The 14,976-nt window shown below is 36.3% G+C and overlaps 1 protein-coding gene across 4 annotated transcripts in view; it reads right to left on the bottom strand.

Annotated features, from left to right (window-relative positions):
* Positions 1–11,668, bottom strand: part of LOC131518555 (butyrophilin subfamily 1 member A1-like) — a 79,581-nt gene extending 67,913 nt beyond the window's left edge. For all 4 annotated transcript variants that reach the window (XM_058740850.1, XM_058740849.1, XM_058740846.1 and 1 more), the window contains exons 1-2: positions 11,423–11,668; positions 170–517 (exon numbers count right to left, since the gene is read on the bottom strand). In XM_058740850.1, the coding sequence (XP_058596833.1) occupies positions 170–517; positions 11,423–11,489 (415 nt within the window). In that variant the 5' untranslated portion in view covers positions 11,490–11,668. The remainder of the gene's footprint in view (positions 1–169; positions 518–11,422) is intronic.
* Between the last annotated feature and the right edge of the window lie 3,308 nt (positions 11,669–14,976).

Raw genomic sequence — 14,976 nt, 5'->3', positions numbered from 1 at the left:
CCAAGAATGTTGAGGCAGACTGATTAGGTTGCATATTTAACTTTCTTAGCATTCAGTCATAGTGTTTGTATAGATTTAGCCACCTCTATTCATATACAACACTACTTTAGACTGCTGATGGAAACAAAATAATACAATTTGGACAGTAGTTTTAATTGCAAAGACTCACCTGTGACCAACACTTTGAACTGTGCTTTATTGTAGAATGTAGAGCTTTCAAAGAAACACACATACTCCCCTTCATCTGAAGGTCTGATGTAATAGATCCTTAGGGCAACAAGCCCTTTGGTAATATTCTCCTTCAGGAACTTGGTCCTCCCTTGGTACTCTGGCATTTGCTGGTCCATATGATCCTGGGAAGTCCCATAATAATGCACCAGGCCTGAAGGATCATTTCGGTACCATCTCACTTCCATGTTCTGAGCATTTATTGATGGGTTGAGATGACAGGAAACCACAACCTCTTCCCCAACAAAGGCAATGACTGGTGCTCTTGGTCCTATGACCTGGAATTGCCCTGGAAATAATTTTTAAAACAATGGAATCATTACTGAGACCTTGACAAGCATGGTTGTGGCCATCTGATCAGTAAAAAATTAGACCAGTTTAATTAACATAGGAAATTGTAGATGATTAATGAACAGATTTCAAATAAAGCTGTCCAGGGGTGCCTGGGTGGCTCAGATGGGTGAGCGTCTGACTTCAGCTCAGGTCATGATCTCATGGTTCTTAGTTCGAGCCATGCAACAGACTCTTCTCTGACAGCCCAGAGTCTGGAGCCTGCTTCAGATTCTGCATCTCCTTCTCTCCCTCCCCCACTCACACTGTGTCTCTCAAAAATAAATAAATGTTAAAAACAAAAAAAAATAAAAAATAAAATAAAATACAGATGCCCAAATACACTGTTAGCATAAAAGATAATACAGAACATAATGCCAACATGCAATAGTCATTTGATCTTAAAAAAATATATTAATTGTTTTTCCCTTTTCCTAGGATTAGAATTCAAATTATATAAATCTCATTGTTTATGGCTTATAAAAATTTCATGTGTTATAGAATATATTATCATTTAACAGATGAAAGTATTGAGTCAGTCAACAATTAATAATTGAGTCAATGATTAATGGATTCAGTAAATGTTAAATTGCCCCTAAATACTTATTCTTTGTTAGATTGTATGATCTAAGTATTCTAATAGTAATACCCAAATGTTTCCTTGCTTTACACCATGTGTTATATAATATAATCTATAAAGAAATATAAGATGAAACTATTAAAACTTAAGTGGTTATGTTAAGAAAGAACATAATTCTATTCATAATATTTACCCAGTTTAGAACATAAGTATGAGATCCTGTCTACAACATAAATTTTCTAGAATTTTACTGTAAGTTCTCTCTGAGTATAGGCATAAAGAGTAACCATTGGTTAAAACCAATCTTAAAACAATAAATTTTACCTGGCTTATATATTTTAAAAGGCTACATAATCTTTTGTTCCAATATTGAAATTCAAATATATTTTTTAAATGTTTATTTATTTATTTTTGAGAGAGAGAGCAGGAAGGGTCATGGAGAAAAGAGATAGAGACTCCAAAGCAGGCTCCATGCTGTCAGCACAGAGACTGATGGCAGTTCTCCATGTCAGGCTCGAAATCATAAATCGTGAGATCATGACTTGAACCGAAATTAAGAGTCAGACGCTTAACTGACTGAGCCACCCAAGTCACCCATCGAATATATCTTTCTTAAGGATGGAGGGCTATCATTCTGAAATGTAAACATCAAACATGATAGTACCACTTTCACTCTGTCACTGTGTATGTTTAACCTAGGCATGCATGGCTCCAAGTTCTAACTGCTCACATGTCATTAATGTAAGGAAAGTTGTACAGATAAACACACTAATAACTAAATGAATTTAAAACAAAATTTACTTTCATATTGTTATTCTTAAGGATCAGTTTTTATCATATATTTTGAGATATGCAAGTAATGGACTGAACCAGCTTGGCTGGAAAAGTGGGCTAGGTTTCTTTCTCTCTTGAAACCTTACTGACTGTTCCATGACAAATTTCATTAGCAGATTGCTTACAATGTCATTGCAGTATGGTTTGGTGTTATTATTATTATTGTCATTATTATTATTATGTTTAAGTTTATTTATTTATTTTGAGAGAGAGCATGAGCAGGGGATGGGCGGAGAGAAACATTAAGAGAGAGAATCTCAAGCAGGCTCAACACTATCAGGGAGAGCACAATGTGAAGCTCAATCTCAGTTAGATCATGACCTAAGCTGAAATCAAGAGATTGAAAGTACTTCTACCCTAGGTATATGATGCTTAATATGATATCAAATAGCTGCCCCTTCTTAACAACCTATGCCTTATCCATTAATACTAGACCTTGAGGCTATTACTAGTTGCCAAATATATTGACTCCTTCAAAATGGAAAGAAATCACACTCTTTGTGGCATTTCAGTCCATTCACCAACACCTGTTGTAGCCTAGGATACAATAGGGCAGTGAAAATTTGAACATCCCTTTTCAGGTAGTACAAAAGTATCAGAGTGGTCACCAAAGAAGGATGCTTCCCACCACTCTGATCCCAGGAACCTTCACCAATATTCATGATGTGGTGGCATTCAGAGCTGAGGGGGATTTTGGTAATGGACTCCTAGATTGTTAATGTGATCTCCTTGTTTTCTTTTTTTTTTTTTAATTTTTTTTTCAACGTTTTTTATTCATTTTTTGGGACAGAGAGAGACAGAGCATGAACGGGGGAGGGGCAGAGAGAGAGGGAGACACAGAATCGGAAACAGGCTCCAGGCTCCGAGCCGTCAGCCCAGAGCCCGACGCGGGGCTCGAACTCACGGACCGCGAGATCGTGACCTGGCTGAAGTCGGACGCTTAACCGACTGCGCCACCCAGGCGCCCCTCTCCTTGTTTTCTATGAATCGACCATGTGATCAACTTCCTCACTCCCAAAGGATTTTCCCTTCAGGCTGTCTCCTAACACACTGGGGTGACCTTGGACAACAGGATTTAAGGAAGCATCTCATCTTCTTCAGTAATAGTGCCTGGCCTCAACATTCTCTGAAGAATGATGAAAATTGGTCCATTAATGGGACCTTCAAATTCAATACTATTTATAGATTAGACCTTCTTTGTAGGTTTCAGGGAAAATGGAACAAAATCACATTTGGTCAGATCTTTATGGCCCTGTGCCACAAGGATGATCTGTCTATACTCCTTTACGGGGACTAAAGACAACTTCTTCTTACCCATTTGCATCAGTTCTTCTACTTCTGTTAATTTACCACATCACTTGTGTTCTGTCATGTTTTCTATGCACCCCCACCTTGTCTCTCTTATAAACACTTTGCTAACAAGATCCTATACATGCCTGCTGTGTTTTTCCTAACTCACTAGCTTCCTTCTTGTTTCTTCTTCTGTTATGTGGGATCAGGAATAGATTTTGAGAGTCCTGGAGGAATATTTCCTGAGTCTTGTTCTCAGTGGACTTTTCTCCTTCATTTATCTACTAGATTAATGGCTATGCTAATTGCAGCCAATTATCTGGTTCAGCTACCTCTGGACAGGGAATTTAAGGAGTATTCCCAAGCAGATGCCAAAATTCCTTTTGTTTCAGGGAGGTTCCCTGATCTCTACAGCTCAACATGGACTGCCTATTTTCACTTTTTGTTGGGAGAAAATAAATGTGTGTCTGCCCTGACTTCTCTATCTTGACATGAGCTGCCTTTTTTTCACTTTTGTTGGAGGAAAGAAATATGTGTATGTTCCTGTATGAGCTGATGAGTTTTAGGACTAGAAGTCCTCTTTGTCTGCACTCTGGGTTTGATCCTCCCCCAGATTACTGGTAGTGCCTCACCTCTTCTGCCTCCACCTGCTCCTCCTCCCGTTTCTGCACCACAGTGGGTGCAGTGTGCATAACTCTCCTGGACCAGTCTCCATGCATCCAGTGCCATTGGCTCTTGCTCCTTCTACCCTTGCTATCGAGGAGCAAAGAGCACCCCAAGCTGTTGCAACACCTTCTTATCAAGTTCAAACTGGATATGTCCCAGTCATCATGAAAGGGCCCAAGGGTTCTCTTGGACTTAAACTGCCCACTTCCTCTCCCCAAAGACGCCTCAGGTCAACATGCACAGTGGGGACAAGTGGATTGTCTCTGAAGTCGACCTAGGTGCAACATATTCTGTATTTAAACTCATATAAGTTTGTTAGTTTAACTAAGGAAGACTTGTCTTTACAGTTATCAGCATTAGGGGTGCCTGGGTGGCTCAGTTGGTTAAGTGTCTGACTTCAGCTCATGATTTCACAGTTCGTGGGTTCAAGCCCTGCATTGGGCTCTGTGCTGACAGCTCAGAGCCTGGAGCCTGCTTCGGATTCTCTGTCTCCCTCTCTCTGTGTTCCTCTCCCGATCATTCTCTCATTCTCTCTCTCTCTCTCTCTCTCTCTCTCTCTCTCTCTCTCTCTCCCCTTCAAAAATAAATAAAAACATTAAAAAATTAGAGTTATCAGCATTAAATATATAACTTTTATTCTACCAAGGCTTACTAAGTGTGAAATAAGCTCATGTGATTTCTGTTGTAATTTGTCAGCAAAAAAATAAATAAATAAATAACTTAAAAAGATGTTTGTTTCATCTCTCTTAAACTTTTCATGGATAATTTTAAAAAATGAAATAAATTAAAAGGTTTACACATAAAAGTTTTCATAGCTTTCAAAATCTTTGGTCACTTAAAATTTGAATTTTAGCTAAATTAAATGATAAAATTGGACTGAATTCACTGGATATGTAAGTCTTGTCCAAATAATGTAGAAAAACATTGATTACTGAACATAGGTTTGTGTTTTGGTGTTTTTCTTGCAGAGAAACTGAAGATATTTGGGCCTGTTGGTAAATATGTGGTATGCTTTATTGAAAGAATACTATGGAAAACGTTTTTAGAATTATACAAGGTAAGCATGAATTTCCTATCTTAAGAATTCTGGAGGAACAGTTCACAATTGTTTCCTATTTAACTTTAACTGTACACTAAAGCTTCTAAAAATAAAATTCTGCTAAATGTAATGAGGACTGATGGAAATAAGGGAAGAAACTATGTATTTAAGAAAAGATGAGTTTTTAATAAGAAAGGCATAAGGAATGAGGACAAATATTGTTGAGGGAAAAATAATGTAATTTTATCCTAAAATGAGACCGGTTGTTTAGGGAAAACAGGCTTAGGACAAATTCTGAATGAAAAATAAAGCTGTAGGATGTTTGTGAAGGAGAATCTTTGGAAAATAATTTTATATGTGGTTAAGTTTGAAATAAATGGAATTTAAGGCACACTGGTATAAGTTTGAAAATGTTTCTCCTCATTTTTAAAAAGACTTTTTTTTTTTAAATTTAGATTGCTGGTCTGCTCATGATAAGAAAATAAAGAAAGGGGCTTTTCTCTTTTGTCTACCCAGAATACCAGTGTTTTTCTTTATCTGCCCTGAAAACCAAAATTTCTGTTTTGTCTTTATCAGGTCTTTGATTACTTAAGAAAGTGCCTGCCTGGGTGGGTAGAGAGAACATGGGACTCTTGAACTCAGGGTTGTGAGTTCAAACACCACAGTGGGTGTGGAACCTATTAAAAGAAAAAAAAAAAAAAAGAACCTTAAGACTTTCCAGTGTTGAAATAGTATAGTATTGCTAACTGATATATGATTTCCTAATAGGGTCCATTATTGTCACCTTGGTTAAATATAAATATTAGGTTTGTAATGATCTATAACACTTTTTAGGAATGTGCTTAAAACTTTCTGAGGGTTTTAACAAGCTTTACAAGATTTAATTATACAGGAAGTTTTCTTTTTTTTCTTTTTTTTTTTTATTTCAAATTACATTTGTTTATTTGGTATTTGAAGTTACTTGGACGACATTTTCAAACCAATAATGATAATCTTTAGATTGTATTTTATGGATAAATCTATAATTATTCTAGGAAATATATGAAATTCCTGAAGTTTCTATGTCCTCATAGAAAGTCATTGCTTGTATTATTGAAATTCTGTATGTCACAGAAATAACCAGATGTCTTTGCCAATTGCATTATAACAAATTTTCATACAAGATTTTTAACCATGTGCATTTCTGAGGGGTTTTATTTTGTCATTTATAATTATTATTTGAGTGTTATTGCAAAATGTGTTTCATCTTCAAGGAGATTCATAGAAAGGATTTTTTACAAATACAAGTTTTTGGTGTCTTTAAAATCATAAAACTGACCCAGGTAAGATTTCCAGAACTAATGAGCAAGCTGCACTTAAAATGAACAAAAATTAAAAACACAAAATTGATTGAATTGAAAAAAATGATAGAATAATCCTTGTTGAATAAATGGAAGCATTTAAAATTTTCCCCTAACTGAATCCTCCATAATTCAGAAACTCTTAGTGAGTGTTCTTTCTTCCATGGAAATTATAATTATTTGAATAAGTTTCGTGAAAATCTGGTCTCCTCATATCAGGACACCACTGGAACATTGGTTATATTACCAAGACTTTATCTGAAGTGTAATATTTTAAAGAGACATGCATAGACACATATATGACCAGACATCTTTAAGGAATTAAGGTTGATGTTTTGAAGCCAATAACTCCCCTTGAGAATATTGGCCTGATATCTTGTTTAAGAGTTCCCAGCAGTCTTACCGGGTGAGCAGAGAACATCACTTCCAAGGACATCAAGTTTCTTGCATATATTGGATGAAATATATATCCAGGATAGATTGGATGATATATATTTCCAGGAGACCTCAAGAATAGGAATACACCAAAATATACAGGTATCGTAGGCAAGTGTGATGACAAATACTGGCTTGGCTCTGGCCTCAAGAGGCTATTAAGAGTTCAGTCTAGAGATTCCTCATAAAAAGTTCCAGAAAGATTAAAATCCAGCAAGATTTTAAAGGCTGTATATGGTCAATAACTATTCTTGGTGAGCTTATGTAAATAATTAACCCAATTTTGTCAAAACTGGAATTAATCTACAAGCAAATTAGCCTTGGTTTGGCTATCTCTGGAAATAAAGGAGAATGTAGAGAGAAAATACATGTTTTAATAACGTTTCCTTTTGGATGCTAGATTCCAGTTTTCATTAATTATCTTTAAGTGTTTGTTACTTGCCTAAACTAAACAACTTGAGGTAAAACAGAGAAAATGCCATAAGAGTTTGCATATAGACCATCTTCTAATTTGTTACTCTGTGGGGCTAATAACAGGTGTTCCATGGACATATGATTATTTAACATCTAGACAATAAAATAAACTCCCCAACAACTGTGTAAATTAGCTGTCAACTTGACCAATTCCATGTGGCTGAGATAACAAAATTGCTCTTTAAAAGTCAGAACACATCCCACTCTATGGGGTTAGCTATGAACTTGTGGAGATAAAATCCTTAAAATTTGATTGGAGAATGAACTTGGTGATACCCTTATCTCACAGAGCAAATCATAGCCCACTTGCCAGTGATTCATTTCAAGTATAATATAGTTAAGTCTAGACATCAAGCAAAGAAGCTTTCTTCATAGTTTAATCCCTTAGTCATATTTATCCTTGGAGCCACCTCTATTGAACCAAGATTTCAGGTAGATGCTTTAGCCAAGCATACAGTGGCCATGTTTAACCAAACCCAACAGAAAGTCACCCCAGTCCCAGCACATATAGGGAAATTTCTATTAATAAAAATAATAGAGTTTCTTTTTTTTATTATTTATTTTTGAGAATATGTGAGCAGGAGAGAGGCAGAGAAAGGGTGGGAGAGAATCCCAAGAAGGCACTGCACTGTTAACACAGAGCCTGATGTGGGGCTTAATCCCATGAACTGTGAGCTGAAATTAAGGGTTGGATGCTTAACCAACTGAAGCCACCCAGGAACCCCAAAATAATAATGTTTCTTGCTGTATTATGCTAAAAATTAGATGGGCCACTCCATGTCATAGGAGGCCTTTCTCTTATCCTTGAATTATCAAAATTTTAACTGAATATGCCAACCAACAGGTAGACTCATTACCACACTTTCCATATCTATGTAGTCTTTCCTATCAATACACTCAGGAAGGAATATATAAGATATGGGATGGATATATGAGGCTTACTCCCACAATAAAACAACTAAGCCAAGTGGTCCTTTTATGCTGGGAACAGAAAGAACATACACTTGATTCATGACCCTATGGTACTCACCAAAGCAATGGCTCCCCCCCCAGAAGCCTGGGACCATACCATTATTTTGCCAGCAACCAATTGGTTTGCCACTGACTGGACAAGGCGACCAAATATCACATGGCTGGCACTTAACAGAACACAGTTGCTATTTGTGCAAAATTAGTGGCCATAGTTTCCAGAAGGCTGGATTAGGAAATGGACTATAGGTTATGCATGGATACCTGGTTGTAGCATTAACTATCACAAGTCCAACTAATCTTCCATATCTAAAACAATAATGGGCAAGATACATATTTCTTTGGTATTACTATCTAGCATCTATTTTTCTTCCATCAGTAGTTTTAGATGTCATATAGCACATGGATGCTCTTGATAAATACATGATTATGGCCTTAAATAACACAAAATAGCTTTACATTATTAAACACTGAAGTAACTCAAAAGCATAAACAAATTCTACACAATAAAATGGCACTAGATAATTTAACAGCAGCATAACCACGAACATATGTCATTATTAAAGTGGAATGTTGCATCTACATTACACATTTTAACAAAACTATAACAGGATTACTTACTGATATAAATAACCAAATCGGTGCTCTTAAAACCCTACATTTGGGGTAATCAAGACTGGCTAAGATCCTGGTTGGATCTACCTGGTTGGCCCACACTAAAATATCTTCTTATCATAATTTTTAGTTTTATTACAGTAATAATCTTGAGATGTTGTATTTTTCACTTTGTTGTCTCCTATTATTGAGATACACACAACCTGTTCCTGTACCCTTTACCCATCAAATGGTCCTCTACTTGAAACAAATTCACCCTGAGGGCCACTCTAGACACTAAAGCAAGAGCCTTCTGTAATGATTACTTGGAGAACAGATAGTGACCAATTTTAGTCCATATGTAGTGACATCTCTACAATCCTTGTCAGGTTGCAGGTTGAAGAAGTTACAGATGATGAGCCCTTTGTCCTTCAAAAACCTTAATGATTTAAGCAATGAAAATTGGTCAGAGGGAAATGATGACAGCTAGAAGCAAAAAAATGTTCACCTTTAACAAAGAGAGCTTAGCTATGGCCTGCATAGTTGCAATAAGGATCAAATATGTGTTGGTTGCTACATTCTTAAAGAGAGTCATGACTGCCTGTGCATCTCATGAAAGTCAATATGGAGCTGAATGATATTCACCAGAGAAATCTTGCAAAAGTAATTTTGTGAGTAGAAATTTGAAGAAAATACTTATGACTCAGTGTACTTATACTCAAAATACTTATACTCAGTGTAGACCCTTTCCCCTTTGAGCACTAAGCATATAAACACCAGCTTCATACAGAAAAAGTGCAGGTCTTTCTGCCCATGGGTCCTGTCCCCATGCTACATAAATGAACTTAAACAAGCTTCAATGTAAAATGTCTAAAATTTCTTTCTTGAGTGCCATGCTCAATGATCCTGCAACATGCTTAACAGAAGAACATTTTACCTACTCCCCTAACAAAAACTGCATCCCACTTCTCCTTTTTTGCAATTAAAGAGAAATTCACATTTGGCAAGATTCATAAGTAGTAAAGACCTGCTACAACATAGGATGTATACTTGACAATATTGTACTATGTGCACTTAGAAATTTGTTAAGAGGGATAACTCAAGTGTTATTCACACACACATACACACACACACATACACACACATACACATTTAAAATAACAGCATAGCAGGAGGAAAATTCTAGATATATTGATTAACTTGATTGTGGTGATTGTTACACAAGGGTTTGCATTTGTATTGTAAATTTTCACATGTTACCGTTTCCTGATACCTCAACATGCCAACAGATTTGGGAGCACTTTTCCTAGGTGACCACAGGCACCACTGTGATAAGATGACCTTTGCCACAAATTCCCTGTCTTGCCCTTCTCAGACTAGGTCCTTTTGATATTCAAATGCAGAAATTTATTTGTGCCTTTTATTTATGGATCCCACCTTCATTCCAATAACGATACTTGCCAATGAGCTTTCCACTGTCTAGGCTCTCAAACTGCTTAGCTGACCCCCCTCCCCAGGCACTTTCTCTGTCTTTCTCAATGTAACCCTTTTCATGGAATAGGACTTTATCTAGGACATGTGAGAAAGACAAGCTTTGTTTTCCTGACCCTCTCCTGTATACCCTATGGTGGCTGCACCTTATTATTTTATGAAAGAAAACAAAATAGTGAATGTCCAAAATTACAAATTGTATATGTTAAATATTTGAATTTTATATATCAGTTTGATCTCTTTAAAACTAATTTTTAAGTAGAGAGCTTCACAGATATGATAGGTTACTTTTCCAGTTACGGCACACATTAATTTTCTAATGTACTAATTGTTTTCTTGTATTTTTAATAGATGATGTTTCTGAGGTAGTAGACTAGGATGCGGTTTTAGAATTTAAAATGGATCCCTTTTACTGCTTGGCAAAGTGTGTATACTTACCTTATTGTTCAATAGCCCCTTTTTCACTAAAATCAATATGAATATTCTCTACAAAATGTGTTGATATTCCACTGTTTACATTTGAATTCAAATGGAATATCGTGAACTTCTTTCAACTAACTTGCTGTCTGGCAAGTGCGTGTCTTCTCAATTGTACCAATTTCCTCACAGCACTATTTAAATACAAACTTTCTATATTGGAAGTAATATTCAAACTTATTTCAGTGCACTCATGTAAGCATAAAGGCATTTATTAAGGCCAAAAGTATTTAATAGCCCTACCAATGGTCATGAAGGGCATGGGTGCAACATGACCATGGGATCCCAAAGATTCTGACTGTAGGTTCTGGCAGCAGTGGATAGAGAGCATCCCTCAGGGCAGCAAACTGAGTTTCCTTTTCGAGGCTCAGCTTAGAAAATGCGCCACATAAACTAGGCAGGATTAATACCAGTATTTTGAATATTACTCATATATTATTTATATTAACAAATTACATTTGCATAATTATATGGTTTTATTCTAAAAAGTGTAGAAAAGGAAAGGGACACAGGAAGGCAGAAAAAAAAAGATAAACTGAAATGAGAACAATTCTCAAGTCTTCACATCTAGATAATGGGAAAAAAGCTGAAGTCCAAGGAATGTTCTATGGAAAAAATGACTTCTGAGCGAAGATCCACGGTAGTGAAAAATAGTCGTTCCTCTGTCCTACTCACCTTCACCTGGCCAGGAAAGCAGAACTGAGAGAAGAAGGGTCCTGATGCTCACACAGAAAGGCTGCATCCCAGTCGGGGTCTCAGTCCTGGAAGGTCAGACCTCTATCCTCCCATGAACTATCATGCGTCACAGTCCTGAAGTTTGGTTCACTTATATTCACACCGTTTCTATAACAATGTGAATCTGATTCCCAAACAGAAAACTAACTTGTTATGCCAATCACATAAGGGTAAGTGAGAGCAGGAAGTAAGTGGACTCTGAACAAACTGACTCATGCTTTAAATAGTAAAGACCAAATAAGGAAGATTAAAGCAGGGTTACTGATAATAGGATGAAATAATCACCTTACCGAATGAAGAAAACTTTAACCCTAAACTCTTCATTTCAGTATCAAGATTGGTTTTCTGATTTAGAATTTGAACTACTTTTTTACTGTTTCAAGGAAAATGAAATGAGTGAGATTCAAGTTATCTTACTTGGCAGAAGGCAAGCATGAGCAGTGTCACATAATACAGACAGAAGCTCTGTTTACAAGTACAGAGGTTGTGAGATGTGTAGACCTCAGCATCTGGAGAGAGAGGATCTTTCAGGAATGTGATTTAGCAGTGGAAAATTCGCCTTATTTGATCCTACATTTGGGAATAAGCATGGGAGCACCTGTGCTACATATTTTAGCCCTAATATACACACAAACATCATAAATGAAGAGTAAAAATGAAAAAAAAAATAAACTAGTTACAAAACGGGGCCAAACAACATAAACAGTCCGTCCTGTTTATGGTTACTTTGTTAGCTATAGAGAAGGAATAGGCATATAAATACTTGTATGAAGGGGCGCCTGGGTGGCGCAGTCGGTTAAGCGTCCGACTTCAGCCAGGCCACGATCTCGCGGTCTGTGAGTTCGAGCCCTGCGTCAGGCTCTGGGCTGATGGCTCAGAGCCTGGAGCCTGTTTCCGATTCTGTGTCTCCCTCTCTCTCTGCCCCTCCCCCGTTCATGCTATGTCTCGCTCTGTCCCAAAAATAAATAAAAAACGTTGAAAAAAAAATTTAAATACTTGTATGAAAATATTTATGACATAATTAGCCATAAAGAAAATATGAAAGAAAATCTTGATGAGATATCACTACTCATATGTTGTAGCAAAAAACTTATTTTTTTTCTTTTTATAAAAGAGCATTTTCTAATTTCAAAAACCCTTTCCTGTTGAAGGCTTTTTGGAAATTAGAAGACACTCTTGACTTATTCATTGAACATTGTAGTTAGTATGTGCATTAATTTCTATATCCTTAAGCCACACTGATATTTAAAATAAATAAACTCTCAGAGATTGTGGTTTTCAGTCTGGCATGTAAGGAAAGAACGTGGAAGTCCTCACTCCAATTCTCACAACAAGACACACACAACACATACACACACAAACTCAAAGACAAACTGAAAAGGATCAACTCTTCTTTGGTCCATCAGAAAGTTGATATCACAGAGAAAACACCTGCTCCAAAGTTAAAGACCAACAGATAGATATAGAGAATCAGTTTATTATGGTAGGAACCATCAAGAGAACTCAGGAAAAAAGTTAAACTGTAATGGATGAATGCTGGAGGTTTGAGATAGATAAACTTGAGAGTTAAATCTTAAAAGAAAGAACTCCTTCTTAAGGGGACCTATACACTTTTCTGAATTTTACATCCAGGAGCTTTTCCAGATTATCATAGTGAAGATTGAAGAAAAATCTCCCCCATCATACAAACAGTAGGAAAAGTAAAAAAAAAAAAAAAAAAAAAGTGATAATTTTGAAATCTGCCTCAATCATCCTGTTCCTAAAAGGCTTGTTTGCAAAAGAAACTATTTTAACAAACCCTAAAAACTAGATTTACCAGAGCTTTAGCAAACTTGGGAGCAAAATACCCAGCCTCAGCCTAGCCCCTACTAACCATGCTGTCACATCTAAGGGTAGGAAAAGGGGGACAGCTTTGAAACTCTTATACAAAGTGTTGTGCAAAGCCACAGGCACACTAAAAGACTGGAACCTAATTATAGAAATAAAGTATGCCGTTTATCCTTACCTTACCACCATATCAATAAGCATCCTGTAAAATAACAAAGAAATACAACAAAAGAAACACGTTTCAGATCTTATTGAAGTAGAAATCTCTATGGAGACCCAAATGCAAAAGGAGAGTTAAAAAAATAGCAGACATTTTAGCCTTTGACACCTACAGCTAGAGCAAACAGTAGACACAGACTAACTCCTAGCCAGATAAACATAAAATTTCCCCCTGAAAGCCTACCTACCTCAGTGCTTTTACCTTGTATTTAGGCCCAGCTTTCAATAAAAAAGATTACATGGCATACAAAAGTCAAGAAAGAGATTCTAAGAGATGGAAAGAATATCAGCATCACACTCTCATAAAGAGGTGTAGAAATAATCAGACTAAGAATTAAAAACAAATATTTAAAAGTTGAACAGACATGAAAAGCAAAGCCCATAGATGATAGGTAGGAAATGTGTCTGAACCATACACTTAATATCCATTCCTACTCACATTACATACATTATTACTTGTATAAATTAGAAAACTTAAGTTTCTAATTTACACTCCTTGTTGATTGGTTCAGGTCATGATCTTAAGTTTCGCGAGTTCGAGCTCCACATCAGGCTCTGCACTGTCAGTGATGAACCTGCTTGGGATTCTTTCTCTCCTCTCGGTCCACCCTTTCCCATCCATAGTGTCTCTGTCTCTCTAAAATAAACTTTAAAAAGAAGAAAAAAAGAAAAGAAAGACTGAGACTTGTCTTTGTGTACCTGGGCAAAAGTTATATACTTAATGAATACTAAGTTCATGATTTAACCTTAGGTCAGTCTGAATCCCTGTCAGTCTGTTGCTTCTATAAATTGAGAGAAGCATGACTAAAACTTAAACTTAAGGTGACTTAGGATCTATTCCCTTTATCTTTGCAGCAGTTTTACAACTTCATTTTTGGCCTTTTCATGTTTGGGGAGTTTCTTTTGTGCTACGTGATTTATACGTTTTATTTAAATTTTATTTAAAGCATAAATTTAGTTAACATATAGTGTAATAAATGGTTTCAGGAGCAGCAGAATTTACTGATTCATCACTTACATGCAACACTCAGTGCTCATCCCAGCATGTGCCTTCCTTAATGCCCATCACGCATTTAGAACATCCCCCCCTACATAACATCCCTCCTCCAGCAACCCTCAGTTTGTTCTCTGTATTTAAGAATGTCTTATATTTTGCCCCCTCTCTGTTTTTTTTCTCTTATTTTTTCTTTCCCTTCCCCTATGTACATCTGTTTCGTTTCTTAAATTCCACATATAAGTGAAATCATATCATATTCGTCTTTCTCTGACTTACTTGCTTAACATAATATATTCTAGTTCCCAAATATTTAAAGAAAATATAACACCAAAATTCCTCAAATTCTTCTAAAAAATTAAAAGTATAAAACACTTCTGAATTTATTCTAAGAAGCCATAATTGTCTTTATACTGAAAAAAGATACAGACACTACATGAAAAAAGTCACAGAC

The sequence above is a fragment of the Neofelis nebulosa genome, chromosome 1, assembly GCF_028018385.1.
Source record: "Neofelis nebulosa isolate mNeoNeb1 chromosome 1, mNeoNeb1.pri, whole genome shotgun sequence".
NCBI lineage: Eukaryota > Metazoa > Chordata > Mammalia > Carnivora > Felidae > Neofelis > Neofelis nebulosa.
Note: the sequence above shows the minus strand (reverse complement) of the source record. Positions and strands in the feature narration are given on the sequence as shown.